This window comes from Bufo gargarizans, chromosome 5 (assembly GCF_014858855.1).
Source record: "Bufo gargarizans isolate SCDJY-AF-19 chromosome 5, ASM1485885v1, whole genome shotgun sequence".
NCBI classification, from domain to species: domain Eukaryota; kingdom Metazoa; phylum Chordata; class Amphibia; order Anura; family Bufonidae; genus Bufo; species Bufo gargarizans.
The window spans coordinates 219586601-219608863 of record NC_058084.1 but is presented as its reverse complement, the minus strand read 5'-3'; the positions used below and the strand labels follow the sequence as shown (position 1 = coordinate 219608863).

At 41.3% G+C, this 22263-nt stretch overlaps 1 protein-coding gene across 12 annotated transcripts in view; it reads right to left on the bottom strand.

The window, feature by feature from the left end:
- TNS3 (tensin 3) overlaps nucleotides 1-22263 on the bottom strand; it is a 295492-nt gene that overhangs the window by 86760 nt on the left and 186469 nt on the right. For 11 of the 12 annotated variants that reach the window (XM_044294880.1, XM_044294868.1, XM_044294870.1 and 8 more), the window contains 3 exons: nucleotides 17662-17791; nucleotides 16756-16823; nucleotides 7679-7781 (listed from right to left, as the gene is read on the bottom strand). In XM_044294880.1, the coding sequence (XP_044150815.1) occupies nucleotides 7679-7781; nucleotides 16756-16823; nucleotides 17662-17791 (301 nt within the window). The remainder of the gene's footprint in view (nucleotides 1-7678; nucleotides 7782-16755; nucleotides 16824-17661; nucleotides 17792-22263) is intronic. The other variant, XM_044294871.1, reaches the window with a different exon arrangement.

Sequence of the window (22263 nt, the reverse complement as noted above, 5' to 3'; positions counted from 1 at the left end):
GCCAATGTTATGGGGGGAATCTGTGGATGACTCACTGTTATGGGGAGGGAATCTGTGTGATTGACGCCCTGTTATGGGGGGAATCTGGTGGATTGACCCAACTTGTTATGGGGAATCTGTGGATGACGCATGTTATGGGGGGAATCCTGTGGCTGACACGGATGGGGGGATCCGTGGATGACACGGATGGGGGGATCCGTGGATGACACGGCTGGGGATCCGTGGCTTGACACGGATGGGTGTGCCGTGGATGACCGTGGATGACACGGATGGGGGAATCCGGGATGACACGGATGGGGGATCCGTGGATGACACGGATGGGGGATCCGTGGATGACACGGATGGGGGATCCGTGGATGACACGGATGGGGGATCCGTGGATGACACGGATGGGGGATCCGTGGATGACACGGATGGGGGATCCTGTGGATGACACGGATGGGGGATCTGTGGATGATGCAGTGATTCTACTTTAATATACCAGGCCCCGCAGCTGTTAAGTACATTCAATCCGATCCATATCTTAATGTATACTGCAGTACCGTATGTACAGCATTAAGATGGCGCAGACCAGCAGCTCCCTCGATCATGCGCCGCCTGCCACAGCTCCCTCCTCATGCACTGCCTGCCTGCTTATCTCACTTTATGAATGAACAGGCAAGCGGCACATGATGAGGGAGCTGCGGCAGACGGGGCAGACGACGCATGACCGAGGGAGCTGCTGGTCTGTGCCGTCTTAATGCTATACATACGGTACTACAGTAAGTACAGAACAGTGCGGTATACATTAAGATATGGATCGGATTGAATGTACCTAACAGTTGCGGGGCCCGGTGTATTAGAATAGAGTCACTGCACTGGGCCCCGCCATGAGTGTCCCCATGATTTTTTTTCTAAAAATTTTCTTGTGTAGAACGTAAACATTTTAATAGACATATTTGGTATCATTGAATCCATAACGACCGGATCTACAAAAATATCACATGATCTACCCTATCAAGTGAACAGTGTAAAAAAAAATATAGAAAAATATATAAAAATGACAAACAGCTTCACCTCCCAAAAAATTAAATAAAATGTTACCAGAAAGCCAAATGTACCCCAAAATGGTTCCAATAAAACTATAGCTTGTCCTGCAAATAAAAATATACCCTCACGCAGCTCAGTCAACAAAAAATTAAAACGTCATCGCTCTTAAAAACAGAAAATTCCATGTTAGAAAATCCAGATGCCGCTCCTTCCCTTCTGAGCCCCAAATAACAGTTTACGACCACAATTGGGGTGTTACTGTATTCAGGAGAAAATGGGTAGCAAATTGTGGGGGGATACTCTCCGGTTATCTTTTGTGAAAAAGAAAGTTTAGGCCTAAAGCATCATTTTCTTGTTAAAAAATGAAATAAAAAAATTAAATGTAAATTTTCATTTTCACAGCCAAGGGTTATAAATTCTATGAAACGTCTGTTGGGTCAAGTGCTCACTACACAGCTTAAAAATTCCTTGGGTGGTGTAGTTTACAAAATTGACACTTTTGGGGGGTTTTCACTGTTGGGACACCTCAGGGTCTCTTCAAATGCAACATTAGGCCCTAAGACCATTCCAGCAAAATCTGCCCTCCAAAAAACATATGCTGCTCCTTGCCTTCTGAGCCCTGCAGAATCAGGGTAATAAATATTGAGGTTTGTGTTGTTAATCCTTGATGTGTTACAGGAAAAAATAGTTTAAAATGGAAAATCTGAAAAAAAAAAAGGTGAAATTTTGAAATTTCATCTCTATTTTGCTTTAATTCCTGTGGAATATTTAAAGGATTAACAACATTTTTAAAACCATTTTTGAATAGTTTGAGGGGTGTAGTTTTTAAAATGGGGTATTTGTTGGTGGTTTCTATTATATGAGCTCCTCAAAATGACTTCAGAACTGAACTGGTCCTTAAAAAAATTGGAATTTTGATATTTTCTTTCAAATGTCAAAAATTGCTTCTAAAATTCAAAACTTTCTAAAATGCCCTAAAAAAAAAAATTACATTACTTAAATGAGGCCAACATAAGGTAGACATATGGTGAATGTTACTTAATTAGTATTTTATGAGGTATCACTATCTGTCTTAGGCCTCTTTTACACCGGCGTGTGCGGCCCGTTGCCATATTGCGGCCCACATAATGCAGCCACAATACACGAGCACAGTCCGTGGGGCACTTGAATCTGTCCGTGATCCGGCCATTCCGCAAAAAGATAGGACATGTTCACGAGACAACAATCTCTGAATGGCTTGGATAAGTAAAAGCATTCCAAAGTTATCACATAAAGTGGCCCAGTCTGGAATGGCCCAGTCTGGAAGTGGTTAAACAGGTCATTTTCTGATAACACATTCCCTCTAATTCCTTAAGGACACAGACTATTGTGTTGTTTTTTTTTTTTTTCATTTAAAAAACAATAACATTCATATTATTGCATCAGCATAGCTGAGTGTTTGTTTTCCACAGTCAGGATGATCCAACAGAGAGAGCTTATACAGCGCTGGGGAGGAGCCGTCGCACTGCAGTGAATGGGATGGCTGAGATGTAATTACAACCTGCTCACTGCTGTAGCTCCAACAGTGAGCAGGTAAACAATGAAGAGAAGGCAGCACTTATACAAGCGCTGCTGTCTCTTCAAACAGCTGATCAGCAGGGGTGTTGGGAGTTGTCCCCCACAAAGCTGATATTGATGACCTGTCTGGAGGATAGGTCATTAATATGAAAAAAAAAAGGGGGGGGGGGCAGTTGGGATAACGCCTTTAAGTACAAGATGCCTGTATATTTCCTCCTATCACTTTTGCTTTACACAGCTGTCACAAACCTGTCTAAAATAAATATGAAATAATCTCTTTCATCATACAACTTAGACAAGTTTTATCCTCTACTTTTCTGTATTTAGTCTTTGCTTAGGAAGCTCTTAACTACCGAGACCAAATGTGGATTGGAATCTTGTTATTCAAAGTTTTAATCTCCTTGGTCGCATGTTTATACATGCAATTAAGATAGAGTCAACCATCCATCACATTCTCCTCATTCTTCCATGAAGCTTATAAACAAACATGAGATAAATTATTGAGGTAGTGCATAGGTAACAAGAAACCCCTCCACAAAGACACAATACCTGAGCACAGGAAGAAGAGCATACTGCAGGATACTTGTCACAGCAAACTGCTTAACAGCAATATCCAAAGGCTGCACAAAGGGCATTTATTATGATTATGGTTGGGGGGTCCAGGACTTTGCTGGCATTGCTGGGGTGGAAAATGGCATTGTGCTACTGAACCACTTTACTCCTATGCATTTACATACCAGGGAATATACAAAACACTATAGAATGGAATGCAAAAACAGGTCATGACAAAAAATTAAAGTGTTATCCATTCCTCCATTTTGTAGATTGTCAGACTTGAGTGCGTTACCGGCTGCCTATGCATAGTTTGTCTTCCTAGTGCCCTGTAAGGTGCTGCACGTAGAGCTCTTTATTTCTTGCATGTTTGCAAATACTTTTTTGTAAATTCAATAATCTCAATTTAGTAGTTGGCTGTTTTAAACACATTTGTTATTTTAAAGCTTTTGTAAATGGACAATGTACTGGGATATATCTATATGCTAGTATTGCAGGAAAAGAATAAAGGAGAAAAAAAAAATGGGAGAAAAAGCTGAGCACAACATAGAACAGTATGTTTATTTGCAATACATATATGGCTGATAATAGTGAGTAAAAGTTCAAGCGCTCACCTGCATAGGTTGTGCACGAGCACCACATTTTAAACTGTAGTAAAATAAATGTTCTCAAGTTGCAGCAGGCTTGGCAGGTTCAAATTCACAGGACAATGTATTGGTTTTGTGAAGATCAAGGTGAAAGGAATAAACATGAGAACCACCTTATGGGGCCGTACTCCATAACACAAGTTGCATTATAGGGCAATGTTGAATTCGCCGCAATGTTAACTTTATTTAGTCAGCTTGCAACACATTTTGGGGTGTCTACCTCTTATTCAAACAATGCGAGCAATTCTGTTTGAAGAAGGAGTGGACACCCTGAAAAGGTTAAAAAGATTGCCCTATAGCAGGAACCAGCAACTTTTGGCACTCCAGGTGTGGTGAAACTACGACTCCCAGCATGCACATTTGCTTGGTTGTATTCAGAACTCCCATGGAATTGAATGGAGCATAGTGGGCGTTGTAATCTCACAACAGCTGGAAAGCCGGAGGTTGCTGACCCCTGCCCTATAGTATAACTTATTTTATCCTGGAGTGCGACCCCAAAGGAGGTGCTCTTCCTGTTTGTATTCCTTTTATCATATCTATATACTAGTACAATAAACCTGTACATAGTACTATGTGTATGTCATAGAAATCTATGGATTCTAAAGGAGTTAAACCACACGTCAAATGAGTTTGAGATTCTGAAACAGATTCAATGTACAAAAAAAATGACTTTTTGTGCCTTGTGTTTGGCAATATCTCAGTTCAATAGCTCCATTTGGTCTTATTTGTATATTTAGCTGATTCATTTCAACCCAGATGTTACAAAGATATAGGGATGTTACAAAGAAATGCTGAAAACATACACAAATATACAACTAGGGAAGACTGATTATCGGTTTTACCGATATTATCGGCCGATATTCAGGATTTTGAACGTTATCTGTATCGGCATCTATTTTGCCGATATTCCAATGACGTATCGGGAACAAGTATCACGCTGCTGTCAGCGCTCTCCATGTTCCCTCAGCAGCACAGGGAAGAAGGAAGCAGTGTCTCCCTCCCCCCCTGTGCCGCTGCTGCCAATGAGGGGAGGGAGGACAAGAGGAGGGGAGGGGCTGTGGCCACTGCGCCACCAATGAAGATAACTCTCTCATTAATTCATATACAGGGGTTAACTGCCGCGGATTGCAGCTAATGCTCCGTACTGGGGCTTATTTTTGGAGGTTTCTATCACCGCTGTACATTTGGTTTGTGGAATAAATGTCAAGCAAGAAAAACAAGGTGCTGGATCTTTCTTGCTTTCCGTTCAAGTTTAAATGTTCATAGGAGGTCAGGAGCCGGCTATGTGATTCTGCCTCTATGAGAGAGTTATCTTCATTGGTGGTACAGTGCGCCCCCCCCCCCTCCCCCAAGTATTAACATTGGTGGTGCAGTGCGACCCCCCCCCCCCCCCACCCAAACCCAGTATTAAATCATTGGTGGTGCAGTGTCACAGGGGTCCCCTCTCCAACCCCCTCGCGCCCCCCCCCCCCCCACCCGTTAGTTCCGTCCGATCGATTACCATGGCAGCCAGGAAGCTACTGAAGCCCTGGCTGCCATAGTCAGCTCCCTGCTGCTGTGTGCACTATGCACAGAGCAGCAGGGAGAGTGTGAGGTTCTATTCACCCTGATAAGAGATCTATCAGGGTGAATAGGACAAGGATTCTAGTCCCTAAGGGGGCTAATAGTTAAAAAATAAAAACATAAAACAGACCAAAATATTAATTATAAATTAAAAATAAAGATTTACAACAACAAAAATACACGTTAACAATAAACATTCATTTCTTAGCAGATTTGTTTAGGAATTTATTTTTATTTTTTTCAAAAATGAAAATTCAAAGAATATAGGTATAAATTATCGGCCCTAAAAAATCTATATCGGTCGATCCCTAATTACGACATAAGGAAATGACATGTAACTTTAATATTAAATGTGCATATAACAAAAGCCACTGCTCTTCTATGGGCATATGGACATCAGAAAGCAGTCCCCTAACTTGGGCCTCTACTTCATGAGGTCTGAATAACTACTATTTATGTAAATGGATGGCATGTAAAACATTACCTTTGCAAATTGTATTGTAGAGAAAATTAGTGGATGGATGAATCTTTCCCAGCAAAAATCAGCTGACTAACAGAGTTAGGATCCAAAACTGCGGCAATATTAAATGGCTTGTCCCTGGTCAAACAACCTCTTATAAACACTCAGGGCAGGCCATCAATATCTGATTGGCAGGGGTCCAAGACCCCACACCTTTGTCGATCAGCTGTTCCCGAGTAGCTCCAGCACCAGAACTACACAGTTATGTCCATTGATCTGGTTACTGCACCGCTGCTCCCACTGAAGTAAATTAAGTGACGTTCACTCTGTAGTTCTGGTGGTGGAGCTACTCATAAACAGACACTCACTCATCAGATATTATTGGCCTATGCAGTGGATAGACCATCAATATAAAAAACCTGGAGAATATCTTCAAAGAGGAGACGTCCACACCAAATGCAGGGCACGCTGCAGCAGCATGTTATAGAGCAGGAGGAGCTGAGAAGATTAATATATAGTGTTATGGGAAAAGGTTCAGTAAAACTAAAAATTTGTACATTTATATCTCTGCTATTTCTGACTTCAGTTGTACATGAGGAGTTATCAGTGATTGATAACATTCTCTATTTAAGTGTTTATATAGAGATACCTGTCAGTCACTGATGGTTGTACACAGAAGGTGGTCTTAAAAGGGGTTGTCCAGGTTCAGAACTGAACCCGGACATACCTCCATTTTCACCCCGGCAGCCCCCCTAACAGGAGCATCGGATGCGCCGATGCTCTCCTTTGCCCTGCGCTAAATCGCACAGGGCAAAGGCATCCGGTGACATACCGGGGCTCTCCATGGGGCTGCCAGGAACACGGGTGACATCACCGGCACTGATGGGCGGGATTTAGCACTGCCCTAGCCAGTAAAACGGCTAGGGCAGCGCTAAAGCCCGCCCTTCAGATCCGGTGACATCACCGAACACACTGCCGGGCGGAAGTTGGCCGTGTGTTATTGAAAACAAAAGAGCCCGTGCCCATAATATACTCAGATGCTAGCCTCAGGGGGCTACCTGGGTGAAAATAAGGGTATGTCCGGGTTCAGCTCTGAACCCAGACAACCCCTTTAAATGGACCTAGAATCTGTCCTAGAATGTGAGCAGAGACGGTTACCTCCACTTGCAGAGCTGCCTAAGGGGGTGAGGGGGCAGAGACTCACTACACACTATGATTCTGCACTTGCATATACTACATATTGGTGAGTTTTCCTGTCAGGCTGCTCAGCCATGATGGCATATAATAGGCAGGATTGCATCATTACTATCTACTGTAGAGCACTGTAGTGTGTAGTGAGGTCCTGTCCCTTCATCTCTCTTTGTAGCTCTGCAAGTGTAGGAAACCATTGCTGCTCACATTCTAGGGCAGGTTGTTGGCGGACATTTTAAATCATCCCAGAGAACCCCTTTAAGTTCAGAAAAAGCAGAGATATACATGTATAAATTGCAAGTTTTGCTGAATATATTACAACAAAATTATAGCAGTCAGCTCAGCTCCTCCTGCTCTATAACATGCTGCCTGTAGATTGCATTTCATTTTGTAGTGACAGGTTCTCTTTAAGCTTTCTCGAGAGAATACAGCAGCACAAGAAATAGTGATAGAACTACAAGGTTCTCAGCACAGCTATGCTTTATTTTATTTTTTAAATGATTACTACAGATAACATGATAAACCTCTAACTGGGGAAAGGAATTTCAGTGTTTATACCTAAATTTATGCGGCTCACTTCTTGATGAACCATACAAACCGTTATAGCACTAAAGAATTTCATGCAAAGCCAAGGAACAATCATAGGTGATTCTTCAGACTTACAGGGCAACATACTAACCTTCTCCATTCAGACTTGTATTTTCATAGGAATCCCAGCGTATCAAAGGATCACAAGTATTGTAATCAATGGTTATCCCCTGATTGTTCTGAAAGTTTGCAGCGGGTTGGAGCCGCGCTGCTCTAGATTAGATTCCCGGTCAGTGATGAATAGTGTCGGGCTCCACACGCCTTTACTCTGACACTCTAACAGGGTCCGGTCTTCCAAGCACAATAGCCTCTGTGAGGTTCAAAGGACAGGCAAAATAGTGAAGTACCCTTTACTAGATGGTATAAAAAAGGTTTTAATCTACTCACAACAGAGTTGTTCAACAAAGGCATATAATGATTCCACGTTACAACGTCTCGTTCCTGCCCGACCCGGGTTTCGCTGCTTCGCTTCCTCAGGGGCGAACTGCGCATATGCGCAATCAGGCTCCTTAAGTAGCCCAGCTGTATCATTACATTCAAAATTTCACCGGATCAAATCCGGGAATTACAAATCAAGCTTTTATGCTATACATTTAAAAAGCAACATTCCTTTCATTTTCATTACTTTCATCAGTCTTATCATAAATTATGACCATACTTCTCTTACATTATATTATCATTATAATCAGCTTAGACATAATCTGTTATCATAATCATCTAGAACATCACTTCCCGCTAATCAGCCTAGACATAATCTGTTATTATAATCATCTAAAACAGAACTGGGGGACATTAAAGAATGATCCCGTTTTAGGGAAAATCATACCCGAAAACCCTTCCTTCATTTTTAAGAGAGCGGCCAATATTAAAACCAAGCTTGTACATAGCGCCATTCCACCTGCGAATATTAAAATGAGTAGAGAGGGAGGAAAATTCACCTGGTGCAGTTTCTGCACAGGTTGCAGAAACCGGAACGTGAAGGAACGTAGGAGAAAAAGTAACAGCATAATATCTAATAAGAATGGAATGGAATTCCGCATAAGAGGGAACTGCTCATGTGAGAACGAAAATGTCATATACGTACTGGAGTGCCCATGTGGGCTCCAGTACGTGGGTAGGACGATAAGGAAGCTTAAGGTCCGGATACAAGAGCACATACGAAACATTAAAAAAGGTCTCATCACTCATAGTGTATCAGCCCATTTCAAACTTGTACATGGAAAAAATCCTTCGGGTTTGAAATTTTCTGGGGTTGAGACAGTTAGACCACATTGGCGAGGAGGGGACTCACTGACACAAATAAATAGGAAAGAGGTCGAGTGGATCTATCAGTTGGGGACTCTGCAGCCAGGGGGGTTGAATATCGAATTTGACCTAAAACCGTGCCTTTTGTGAAACATCTTACCTGGTGCGATATTCGGTTCTTCCCTATTTCGCTCCTTGAGGACCTTCGGGTGACGTCAGGAGGTTGGACTGTCCTGATAGGGTAGCGTCATGGAGTGACGTGGCCGGAGGTAACCGGGAGGGGCGTGATTGGGCAGATCCGAATGACGCTCTGGGGGAGGGTGGGGCGAAGTGACGATGTCATAATGACTGGCAGATGAAGAGAGACGGCGGACAAAATTACGAGAATGAAAGTGTGTAACGAACTTGAGAAAATGTGTTTAAAGTGCGGCAATTAGCGGGAATTGATGTTTTAGATGATTATAATAACAGATTATGTCTAGGCTGATTAGCGGGAAGTGATGTTCTAGATGATTATGATAACAGATTATGTCTAAGCTGATTATAATGATAATATAATGTAAGAGAAGTATGGTCATAATTTATGATAAGACTGATGAAAGTAATGAAAATGAAAGGAATGTTGCTTTTTAAATGTATAGCATAAAAGCTTGATTTGTAATTCCCGGATTTGATCCGGTGAAATTTTGAATGTAATGATACAGCTGGGCTACTTAAGGAGCCTGATTGCGCATATGCGCAGTTCGCCCCTGAGGAAGCGAAGCAGCGAAACCCGGGTCGGGCAGGAACGAGACGTTGTAACGTGGAATCATTATATGCCTTTGTTGAACAACTCTGTTGTGAGTAGATTAAAACCTTTTTTATACCATCTAGTAAAGGGTACTTCACTATTTTGCCTGTCCTTTGAACCTCACAGAGGCTATTGTGCTTGGAAGACCGGACCCTGTTAGAGTGTCAGAGTAAAGGCGTGTGGAGCCCGACACTATTCATCACTGACCGGGAATCTAATCTAGAGCAGCGCGGCTCCAACCCCCTTCTATTAGTCGCATTGAGTGTGAATACCTACCACACTACCACGGAGCCTGCAGCAGCGCAAGTACTTGTCCTCACTGGGACACAGGACTGACGTGTTTTGTACTGTTTCTGAAAGTTTGCAGCACCTGCAGGAAAGAGTTTCGTGTTTATATGATTTTATTATACAAGTGATGATCAGAAATTCAGTGAAGAAAAAGACTCCAGCGTGATTTGGATAATCTTGATTTCTTTTTATTGTATGGTTATTGCGGCTTTAAATGTTAAGTTTCGGCCATGTGGCCTTCTTCAGACCAATGCCGCTGGTGATGAAGGGAGATCAAGCGCAATGTAGAGATAAATTTGCGGAGCTACCGCTAGTATGAATGTGGCATTTATACTCCTTCACAGAGCATATGGACATTGGCAACTACAGTTGCACAATGCATCTGTTTAGAGATGGCACCCGCTCCTGCCACCATAGCCGCGGGTTGCCGCCTGCTTTTTTTAGCAGACACCCGCAGCTCATGTCCGCAACCAGCAGTAATGCCGATTGCGGACATTTAACTCCTCAGATGCAGTGATCAATCCTGACCACGGCATCTGAGCGCGCTGAAACCGAAAGTGTGCACTTTCAGTTGCGCTCTGGCTCCCCCGTGTGGCGATCGGAGGAGCCGGAGCGTGTATGCAGCAGCCCCCGTCTTTATGAATGACAGGAGGCTGCTGCATAGTATTTCCTATGGAGCCCTTGCCTGTAATAGGGCTCCATAGGAAACTAGTAAAATCATCATAGATTCCAATTCAAGTGTGTGATAATAACAATCAGATGATTGGGAAAAAAAGAAATAAAATAAAAAACATAAAAATTCGTACTGACCTGTAGAATAAAAGTAACCGGTCAGTTTTAGCGCGCATCGGTAGTCGTAAATATAAAAAAAAGTTACGTAAAACTGTGGTGGAATTGTTATTTTTTTTATTTATTTTTCTAACCCATTTTGATTTTTTTTTCCTGCTTCCCACTACATGATAGCCAATATTAAATGGTGGCATTGGAAAGTACTACTTGTCCCACAAAAACAAGCTTTCATATGAGTATGTGAACAAACAAATAAAAAAGTTATGTCTCTGGGAAGGCAGGGAGCGCAAAACGAAAACGCAAAAAAAAAAAAAAAAAAGGGCATTTCACAATCTACTGAACACTGCATTGCTCATCTGTTTGCATGTTTATCTAGGACAATCAAGACACCAACAGAGCTGCCATTACAGTTAGCCACTTACTAATCTAGTGAGGAATACCTTCCAGATAACCTGCTTCACTGTTTAGCAGGATTGTAAATGGAAATTACACTACTGTCCCATCCAAGACATGTATCTCTCTGAGATTACATAGGATACTATTTTGTATTTACTTGTCAATGGTATAAAAAAAAAAAAAAAGAAAGTCAAAAATATTAAAAATATATATTTGGTTGCGGTGGTGACATCGGGTCCCCGTGCGGCTGTAATGGGTACCCGATGACATAAAAGGCAGCGCGATGCCTTCCTTGGGCATCTGCGCTGCCTTCCAGTGAAAAGCCTGTGAGATCCAGCCCCCTGGATCTCACAGGCAGGAAGCTGTATGAGTAATACACATTGTATTACTCACACAGCCAATGCATTCCAATACAGAAGTACGGCTCTATAAACATATAACATGACCTAACCCCTCAGATAAACACCGTAAAATAACTGTGCTAAATAAACAATTTTTGCGTCACCTTACATCACTAAAAGTACAACAGCAACCGATCAAAAAGGCGTGTGCCTACCAAAATAGTACCAATCTAACAGTCACCTCATCCCGCAAAAAATAAGCCCCTACCTAAGACCATTGTCTAAAAAATGAAAAAACTATGGCTCAGAATATGGAGACACTAAAACATCATTTTTTGTTTTAAAACAGCTATTATTGTGTAAAACTTAAGTAAATTAAAAAAAATATATACATATATTGTAATAACCTGCTCTATAAAAATATCACATGACCTAACCCTTCAGGAGAATACCGTAAACATTTTTAAATAAAAACTGTGTAAAAAAAAAAAATGCAATTTTTTGTCACCTTACATCACAAAAAGCGGAATATCAAGCGATCAAAAAGTCATACGCACCCCAAAATAGTGCCAAACAGTCATCTAATCCTGCAAAAATCATACCCTACCCAAGATAATCGCCAAAAAAATGAAAAAACTATGGCTCTCAGACTATGGAAACACTAAAACATGATTTTTGTTTCAAAAATGAAATCATTGTGTAAAACTTACATAACATTTTTTTTTACACATATTAGGTATCGCCGCGTCCGTGACAACCTGCTCTATAAAAATACCACATGATCTAACCTGTCAGATGAATGTTGTAAATAAAAAAAAAATAAACAGGTGCCATTTCTTGTTGCCTTGCTCACGAAAAGTGTAATATAGAGCAAACAAAAATCATATGTACCCTAAACTAGTACCAACAAAACTGCCACCCTATCCCGTAGTTTCTAAAATGGGGTCACTTTTTTGGAGTTTCTACACTAGGGGTGCACAAGGGGGGCTTAAAATGGGACATGGTGTAAAAAAAAAAAAAAAAAGTACAGCAAAATCTGCCTTCTAAAAAACGTATGGCATTCCTTTCCTTCTGCTCCCTGCCGTGTGCCCGTACAGCAGTTCTGTAAACTACAGAATCAGGGCCATAAATAAATATTGAATTTTGTTTGGCTGTTAACCCTTGCTTTGTAACTGGAAAAAAATAAATAAAAATGGAAAATCTGCCAAAAAAGTGAAATTATATCTCTATTTACCATTAATTCTTGTGGAACACCTAAAGGGTTAACAACGTTTGTAAAGTCAGTTTTGAATACCTTGAGGGGTGTAGTTTCTAAAATCTGGTCACTTTTGGGTGGTTTCTATTATGTAAGCCTCACAAAGTGACTTCAGACCTGAACTGGTCCTTAAAAAGTGGGTTTTTGAAAATTTCAGAAAAATTTCAAGATTTGCTTCTAAACTTCTAAGCCTTGTAACATCCCCCAAAAATAAAATGTCATTCCCAAAATGATCCAAACATGAAGTAGACATATGGGAAATGTACAGAAATAACCATTTTTGTAGGTATTACTATGTATTATAGAAGTAGAGAAATTGAAACCTTTTTGGTAAATTTGGATTTTTTTTTATAAATAAAAATGAATTTTTGGGACATTTTACCAGTGTCATGAAGTACAATATGTGACGAAAAACAATCTCAGAATGGCCTGGATAAGGCAGAATGCACACGGCCGTTGTGTTCACGGCCGCGAGCGGTCTGTGGAACCGCGGCCTGGATTCCTGCTGAGAGCAGGAGCGCATGGAGTCATAGGTTGCTATGACGCCGTGCGCTCCCTGCTGCCGCCACAGTACAGTAATACACAGGTATGATCTATACCAGTGTATTACTGTACTGCGGCGGCAGCAGGGAGCGCACGGCGTCATAGCAATCCATGACTCCGTGCACTCCTGCTCTCAGCAGGAACCCAGGCCGCGGTTCCACGGACCGCTCACGGCCGTGAACAACGGCCGTGTGCATTCGGCCTAAGTCAAAGCGTTTTTTTTTTGTTTTGTTTTTTTTGAGTTTCAAAATATTTTTATTCTGAATCATGAGCAGAAAATACAAAAGGTACATAAACCCCACACTGGGGTACTTGCCATACAGCCAAAAATGAAAACACCGTTAAGTACCATCAATATAGGGGGAAGGAAGGGGGGAGGGGAAGGAAAAGTAAGAAGGTAGGTAAGTAGTGGGAAAGGGTAGGGGGGGGGGGGAAGAAAAAACCTACGACCCAGATACAAATACTGTATAGCCCTAAGCACTATTAGGACGAAAAGCCTCTAAATTTTTTCCATGGGGACCATGTGGCTTCAAACACATGTGATCTCTTGGTTTCCCACCCAGCAATTTGCTCCAATCTGTAGAGCGCATCACATTTCGCAGTCCACTGGGAGATAGAAGGGGCTCTGCTACTCTTCCAGTTGAAGGCTATGAGAACCCTAGCAGCGGCAAATAGTTGACCCAGCAAAGCGGTGATATGTCTATTCCCTTTAAAGTCACCCATCAACCCCAACAGACACCCTTTAGCTGAAGGTAAAAACTGCATCCCACTAATCTGTGAACATATAGTACATATCCTTTTCCAGTACTTGACAATATCAGGACACGTCCACCATATATGCACTAGCGAACCTTCTGCGTTATAAGTCAAAGCGTTTTAACCACTTCAACCCCCCCTAGCTGAAACCCCCTTAATGACCAGGCCACTTTTTACACTTCTGCACTACACTACTTTCACTGTTTATTGCTCAGTCATGCAACTTACCACCCAAATGAATTTTACCTCCTTTTCTTCTCACTAATAGAGCTTTCATTTGGTGGTATTTTATTGCTGCTGACATTTTTACTTTTTTTGTTATTAATCGAAATTGAACTATTTTTTTGCAAAAAAATGAAGTTTTCACTTTCAGTTGTAAAATTTTGCCAAAAAAACGACACCCATATATAAATTTTTCACTACATTTATTGTTCTACATGTCTTTGATAAAAAAAAAAAACGGTTTGGGTAAAAGTTATAGCGTTTACAAACTATGGTACAAAAATGTGAATTTCCGCTTTTTGAAGCAGCTCAGACTTTGAGCACCTGTCATGTTTACTGAGGTTCTACAATGCCCAGACAGTACAAACACCCCACAAATGACCCCATTTCGGAAAGTAAACACCCTACGGTATTCACTGATGGGCATAGTGAGTTCATAGAACTTTTTATTTTTTGTCACAAGTTAGCGGAAAATGATGATTTTTTTTTTTTTTTTCTTACAAAGTCTCATATTCCACTAACTTCTGACAAAAAATAAAAACGTCCATGAACTCACTATGCCCATCAGAAAATACCTTGGGGTGTCTTCTTTCCAAAATGGGGTCACTTGTGGGGTTGTTATACTGCCCTGGCATTTTAGGGGCCCAGATGCGTGAGAAGAAGTTTGAAATCAAAATCTGTAAAAAATGACTGGTGAAATCCTAAAAGGTGCTCTTTGGAATGTGTGCCCCTTTGCCCACCTAGGCGGCAAAAAAGTGTCACACATGTGGTATCGCCGTACTCAGGAGAAGTTGGGGAATGTGTTTTGGGGTGTCATTTTACATATACCTATGCTGGGTGAGAGAAATATCTTGGCAAAAGACAACTTTTCCGATTTTTTTTATACAAAGTTGGCATTTGACCAAGATATTTATCTCACCCAGCATGGGTATATGTAAAATGACACCCCAAAACACATTCCCCAACTTCTCCTGAGTACGGCGATACCACATGTGTGACACTTTTTTGCAGCCTAGATGCGCAAAGCGGCCCAAATTCCTTTTAGGAGGGCATTTTTAGACATTTGGATCACAGACTTCTTCTCACGCTTTCGGGCCCCTGAAATGTCAGGACAGTATAAATACCCCACATGTGACCCCATTTTGGAAAGAAGACACCCCAAGGTATTCAATGAGGGGCATGGCGAGTTCATCTAATTATTTTTTTTTGGGCACAAGTTTTTTTTTTACATTTTCTCACAAAGTCTCCCTTTCCGCTAACTTGGGACAAAAAATAAAAACTTCCATGAACTCAATATGCCCCTCACGGAATACCTTGGGGTGTCTTCTTTCCGAAATGGGGTCACATGTGGGGTATTTATACTGCCCTGGCATTTTAGGGGCCCTAAAGCGTGAGAAGAAGTCTGGAATATAAATGTCTAAAAAATTTTACGCATTTGGATTCCGTGAGGGGTATGGTGAGTTCATGTGAGATTTTATTTTTTTACACAAGTTAGTGGAATATGAGACTTTGTAAGAAAAAAAATAAAAAGAAAAAATTTCCGCTAACTTGGGCCAAAAACAATGTCTGAATGGAGCCTTACAGGGGGGTGATCAATGACAGGGGGGTGATCACCCATATAGACTCCCTGATCACCCCCCTGTCATTGATCACCCCCCTGTAAGGCTCCATTCAGACGTCCGTATGCGTTTTGCGGATCCGATCCATGTATCCGTAAAAATCATACGGACGTCTGAATGGAGCCTTACAGGGAAGTGATCAATGACAGGGGGGTGATCAGGGAGTCTATATGGGTGATCACCCCCCTGTCATTGATCACCCCCCTGTAAGGCTCCATTCAGACGTCCGTATGTGTTTTGCGGATCCGATCCATGTATCCGTAAAAAATATACGGACGTCTGAATGGAGCCTTACAGGGGGGTGATCAATGACAGGGGGGTGATCAGGGAGTCTATATGGGGTGATCAGGGGTTAATAAGTGACCGGGGGGGGGGGGGGGGGGTGTGTGTAGTGTAGTGGTGTTTGGTGCTACTTTACTGAGCTACTGAGCTACCTGTGTCCTCTGGTGGTCAATCCAAACAAAAGGGACCACCAGAGGACCAGGTAGCAGGTATATTAGACGTTGTTATCAAAACAGCGTCTAATATACCTGTTAGGGGTTAAAAAAAAATCGCATCTCCAGCCTGCCAGCGAACGATCGCCGCTGGCAGGCTGGAGATCCACTCGCTTACCTTCCGTTCCTGTGAACACGGATGCGTCCAGGAGGAATGAATCAACCACCTTCCGGACGCATAGAGGTGGTTAAAGTTATCACCACATAAAGTGACACTGGTCAGATTTGCAAAAAATGGCCTGGTCGTTAAGGTAAAAATGAGCCCGGTCCCTAAGGGGTTAAAGAACACATTCAGAATAATGAATACAATATTTCTCATCTTGTTACATCAGGGTTTTTTTTGTCTACCCACTATGGAAAATACAACCTAACAAGTAAATCTTTTAAGACCTAAAAAGAAAAAATCTGAACAAATTCCTACACAACACGTACCAACGATTTTTTCTGGAGTTCCTGAAAACACTAGTTCGATTTTTCCAAATTCTGGAAATCTGTCATCTATTATATACAAAAACATAATAAAAAAACGTTGAATGTAAATAACAAATCAAGTGCATCATAAAAATTTCACAACACATAATATTTTACTGTCATCTTATTAGGAAATTGATGAGTCATGTTTGCACAATGATATAGAAGAGCATCTAAAACAAATAAACCCTTAAACTATTACCAGGAAACACTGTTTATGGAGCATGCTGAAGCTTTCGGCGAGCAGCCGTCTGCCACCTGCAGGTCTGACAAGGAGGGGCCTCTTCAAGTAGCCCACCTCTCGCTGTCTCGGTTACCACAAGTAGCAGAAGCCACAGCAGCTAGTACAGTCTCATGAACATGATGGAGCAGTATTTGTATTTGACACAAATCAGCCCAATGGAAATGTATCACCTGAACAACCAGATTCAGTTCTACCTGGACTGTGGCCTTTCTCCAGCATACTGTCTTCCTATTATTGCTGTCCCTCATCAGACAGCAGCACACATATCCATAGCATACAAAAACAGAAAGACGAAACAGAAAAAGTCGTAGGATACTACAGAGTGTTATTTTCCAATTTTCAGGCCAATTGGAGCACTTTTGAGTTGGGTAGAATCGCTCTTTATAATAGAGAGATTAGTTATTAAGTTTAAAATATTTGGCAATAAAAATACACTAATGTTCCCATTAAAAAAAAATGCCCAACACTAGGAGGAAACGTGTAAACATATCTGCATGTTAAGAGCCATGGAATATTAAACCCAGTAGACCTGACAGATGCCCAGGTATCTCCTTGGTGCTTGCCCCATGTATGGGTTCCAGTCATATAGTTAAAAGCAATAAATCATGGTAATGACTGCACCTTTATTTGCATGATCTAACTCTTCTTTTCCAAAAATCAGTCGGTGACCATGAACAGCCCCTGTATGAAACTGCAGCCTGAAAATGACATCACGGGTTACAGAACGATATTTCTTATGGTAACATTTGATCTGTCAAAGTAAGAGAAACATAAATTGCAATGTATTATATGCTGAAATAAGCTTGATGTTATGCCATGCTTTCATTTTATTATACAATTTCATGTTTGATCACAACCTCCTAGATTTTGCAGTAGACTAAAATTAAATTTCAGCAGTGATTGTGCAAAAAGGATGTAAACAAACTAATCAACTATATCTGTCATAAGACAAAAATACAAATACGGTTTACTTCTTGGGGAAAATATGTGTTTGTGGCAATAAGTAGCTACACTAGAAAACAATGTTGCATTTGTAATATATTGTTCTTCAGACAGTGAACTGCTCCTGGGTTTTAGTGAAGTCCTTTATCACGTTTACCATTCCTCCAGACCAAATCTTTGAAGTTAATTAGATAAAAGTTACACCCTATATCAGGTGTGCATAATTATTAGGCAACTTCCTTTCCTTTGGCAAAATGGGTCAAAAGAAGGACTTGACAGGCTAAGAAAAGTCAAAAATAGTGAGATATCTTGCAGAGGGATGCAGCACTCTTAAAATTGCAAAGCTTCTGAAGCGTGATCATCGAACAATCAAGCGTTTCATTCAAAATAGTCAACAGGGTCGCAAAAAGCGTGTGGAAAAACCAAGGCGCAAAATAACTGCCCATGAACTGAGAAAAGTCAAGCGTGCAGCTGCCAAGATGCCACTTGCCACCAGTTTGGCCATATTTCAGAGCTGCAACATCACTGGAGTGCCCAAAGGCACAAGGTGTGCAATACTCAGAGACATGGCCAAGGTAAGAAAGGCTGAAAGACGACCACCACTGAACAAGACACACAAGCTGAAACGTCAAGACTGGGCCAAGAAATATCTCAAGACTGATTTTTCTAAGGTTTTATGGACTGATGAAATGAGAGTGAGTCTTGATGGGCCAGATGGATGGGCCCGTGGCTGGATTGGTAAAGGGCAGAGAGCTCCAGTCCGACTCAGACGCCAGCAAGGTGGAGGTGGAGTACTGGTTTGGGCTGGTATCATCAAAGATGAGCTTGTGGGGCCTTTTCGGGTTGAGGATGGAGTCAAGCTCAACTCCCAGTCCTACTGCCAGTTTCTGGAAGACACCTTCTTCAAGCAGTGGTACAGGAAGAAGTCTGCATCCTTCAAGAAAAACATGATTTTCATGCAGGACAATGCTCCATCACACGCGTCCAAGTACTCCACAGCGTGGCTGGCAAGAAAGGGTATAAAAGAAGAAAATCTAATGACAAGGCCTCCTTGTTCACCTGATCTGAACCCCATTGAGAACCTGTGGTCCATCATCAAATGTGAGATTTACAAGGAGGGAAAACAGTACACCTCTCTGAACAGTCTCTGGGAGGCTGTGGTTGCTGCTGCACGCAATGTTGATGGTGAACAGATCAAAACACTGACAGAATCCATGGATGGCAGGCTTTTGAGTGTCCTTGCAAAGAAAGGTGGCTATATTGGTAACTGATTTGTTTTTGTTTTGTTTTTGAATGTCAGAAATGTAAATTTGTGAATGTTGAGATGTTATATTGGTTTCACTGGTAAAAATAAATAATTGAAATGGGTATATATTTGTTTTTTGTTAAGTTGCCTAATAATTATGCACAGTAATAGTCACCTGCACACACAGATATCCCCCTAAAATAGCTAAAACTAAAAAACTAAAAACTACTTCCAAAAATATTCAGCTTTGATATTAATGAGTTGTTTGGGTTCATTGAGAACATGGTTGTTGTTCAATAATAAAATTAATCCTCAAAAATACAACTTGCCTAATAATTCTGCACTCCCTGTATTAGCCACACTTTGGCGGTACAATTAAATTTTAATCAACTTTCAGAAAATATATCATTTTTAGACATATATAATCTCCCTAGTCACCACTGTGCAAGTTTGAATGCGTTGCATCAGTTCTTTTGTGGCTGCAGTGAGAGAAACAATGGCTTCCTCACTTAGGATTTGCATGAAATAAGATCAAAGTGCAGTGATTCATTTTTTGTGGTCTGAGAGTGTGCCTGGTGCCCCTATTATTGTCAAAGACCTTGTGCAGAAGGTTGCAAAAGTGTCAGCCATGAAGAAGGAGCCTGACACCTGTCCACTACTGATGACAACAATGCACGTTAGTGATTATGTTGGATATACAAGTGACAGATTGTGTGAAAATTCATATCTGATGAAGAGGTGAAGACAGTGGTGCATTACTGGCTCGCAGCTCAGCCTAAAACATTTTTGAATGGGGGAATAGGAAAGCTTGTTGACAGATGGACAAAGTGTATTGAAAATTAGGTAGAATATTATGTAAAAAAAAAAATAAAAAATGATGTATATGTCTTTTCTGAATGTTGAATAAAAAAATCCTATAGCCAAGGTATCAATTTTTCACTCACCCTCGTAATAAAATTAAAGAGGCCATTACTCTATTTTATATTCAAACTATTGAATAGACAAAGCTAGAACAACTTTTCTTCAAGCTACTCTTTGTAAGTGAAGTACTGAGGAATAGAGAACAGTAAAAGGAACAAATGCAAGTTCTATAGAGAAGCATAAAGGAGCTACATGTATGGTCAATAAGTGTAAGAGTACACCCCACATCTTTGGCTGTAGCATATTACTAGAGTGGGCGGATGCTACAGTGTAGTGAAGGGAATTTATGAAATTCCATTTCTCCGGTAGTTATAAGACAAGTTTTGAAGAGCATGCCATAGTTTTTGAAAAACACATTTGTGGCATTTTCACATAATAAGGATGTCCAGCATCTGTATGACCGTTACCATGCCAGAGTGGCAGCCTGCATCACAGCAAGGGGAGACTCCACTTATAAAAAAGGTCACCCTGCCGCAACATATGCCCTGCTGCAGAACCCAAAATAGAAGGTGCATCACTTTGTAGTTTATACTTTGTTACTCTTAGCTCAATCGCATTAAAGGGAACCTGTCACCTGGATTTGGGGTATAGAGCCGAGGACATGGGTTGCTAGATCGCCACTAGCACATCCGCAATATCCAGTTCCCATAGCTCTGTGTGCTTTTATTGTGTAAAAAAAAAAAACAATTTGATCCATATGCAAATTAACCTGAGATGAGTCAGGGGCAGGACTCCTCTCAGGTTAATTTGCATATGAATCAAATCCTTTTTTTTTACACAATAAAAGCACACAGAGCTATGGGGACTGGGTATTGCGGCCATCTAGCAACCCATGTCCTCAGCTCTATACACAAAATCCCAGTGACAGGTACCCTTTAAGTTTTCCAGGTGATCTTTTTTCATTTTCCACTAGTGTAAAATTGAGCTTTAAAATGATGCCATCCTAATAATCCAGGAGCATTAATAAATAATTAACAACAAACATTCAGTTTCTCAGCTAACCATTTATCAAGTGATAACAAAAAAAGTTAAACATAAGCAGATAAGGGAAATAAATGTAAAGGACAAGAACATTTATCTTTGATCTGTGTAAGCAGAATGTGTGGGGTCAAATACTGTCTGAGGTCAGGAGACATGTGATGCATATGTCTCTTTAGGCTTTCATTATAAACCCATTCCATTATAAAACCATCAAGTTCCTTAAATAAATTCACTTTTCATTAAGCACAATTTAAAAAGATTATATCATAATTACAGTAGGGATGCAAATATATAGCGTAGTATCTCATCTTCTGTACTTAATTCATATTCATAAAATAGTCCATTAGTACCAGAAAAAATAATATCCTACATCTATTTACCGTATTTTTCACCCCATAAGATGCATTTTCCCCCCCAAAAGTGGAAAATGCCCCAGCGTCTTATAGGGCAAATACTAATGAGCGCTTTCATTATGGAAGCGCTCATTAGTACCATAGGAAGGTACCAGGAAGCGGTGAAGGCTCTGTACAGTGAGAGGGTGCTCTGTGCAGTGGCTGTGTACAGTGAGAGGGCGCTCTGTGACCTCACGCTGTGTGCGACGGTTCACAGCACAGCCGACAGCAGTAGGAAGCAGATCGCAGGCAGTGAGGAGCGGCGGCATCCAGGAGCAGGTGTTTTTTTATTTTATAAAACAGGAGGCTGCTTGAGACTGAGGCAATGGGGGTGATGAGAAGCATAATGGGGGCTTATAACAGGCATAACATAAGGCTGATAATGGGAGCTAATAAGTGGCATACGGCTGATAATGGGGGCTAATAAGAGGCATACGGCTGATAATGGGGGGGTAATAAGGAAGCATAAGGCTGATAATGGGGGCTAATAAGTGGCATACGGCTGATAATGGGAGCTAATAAGTGGCATACGGCTGATAATGGGGGCTAATAAGAGGCATACGGCTGATAATGGGGGCTAATAAGAGGCATACGGCTGATAATGGGGGGGGGGGGTAATAAGGAGGCATAAGGCTGATAATGGGGGCTAATAAGAGCCATAAGGACTGATGAAAGGCATGGGGCTCTTATCTGAGGTCTGATTAGGGTCATAATAATATTGGGGGTCTGATTCAGACTGTC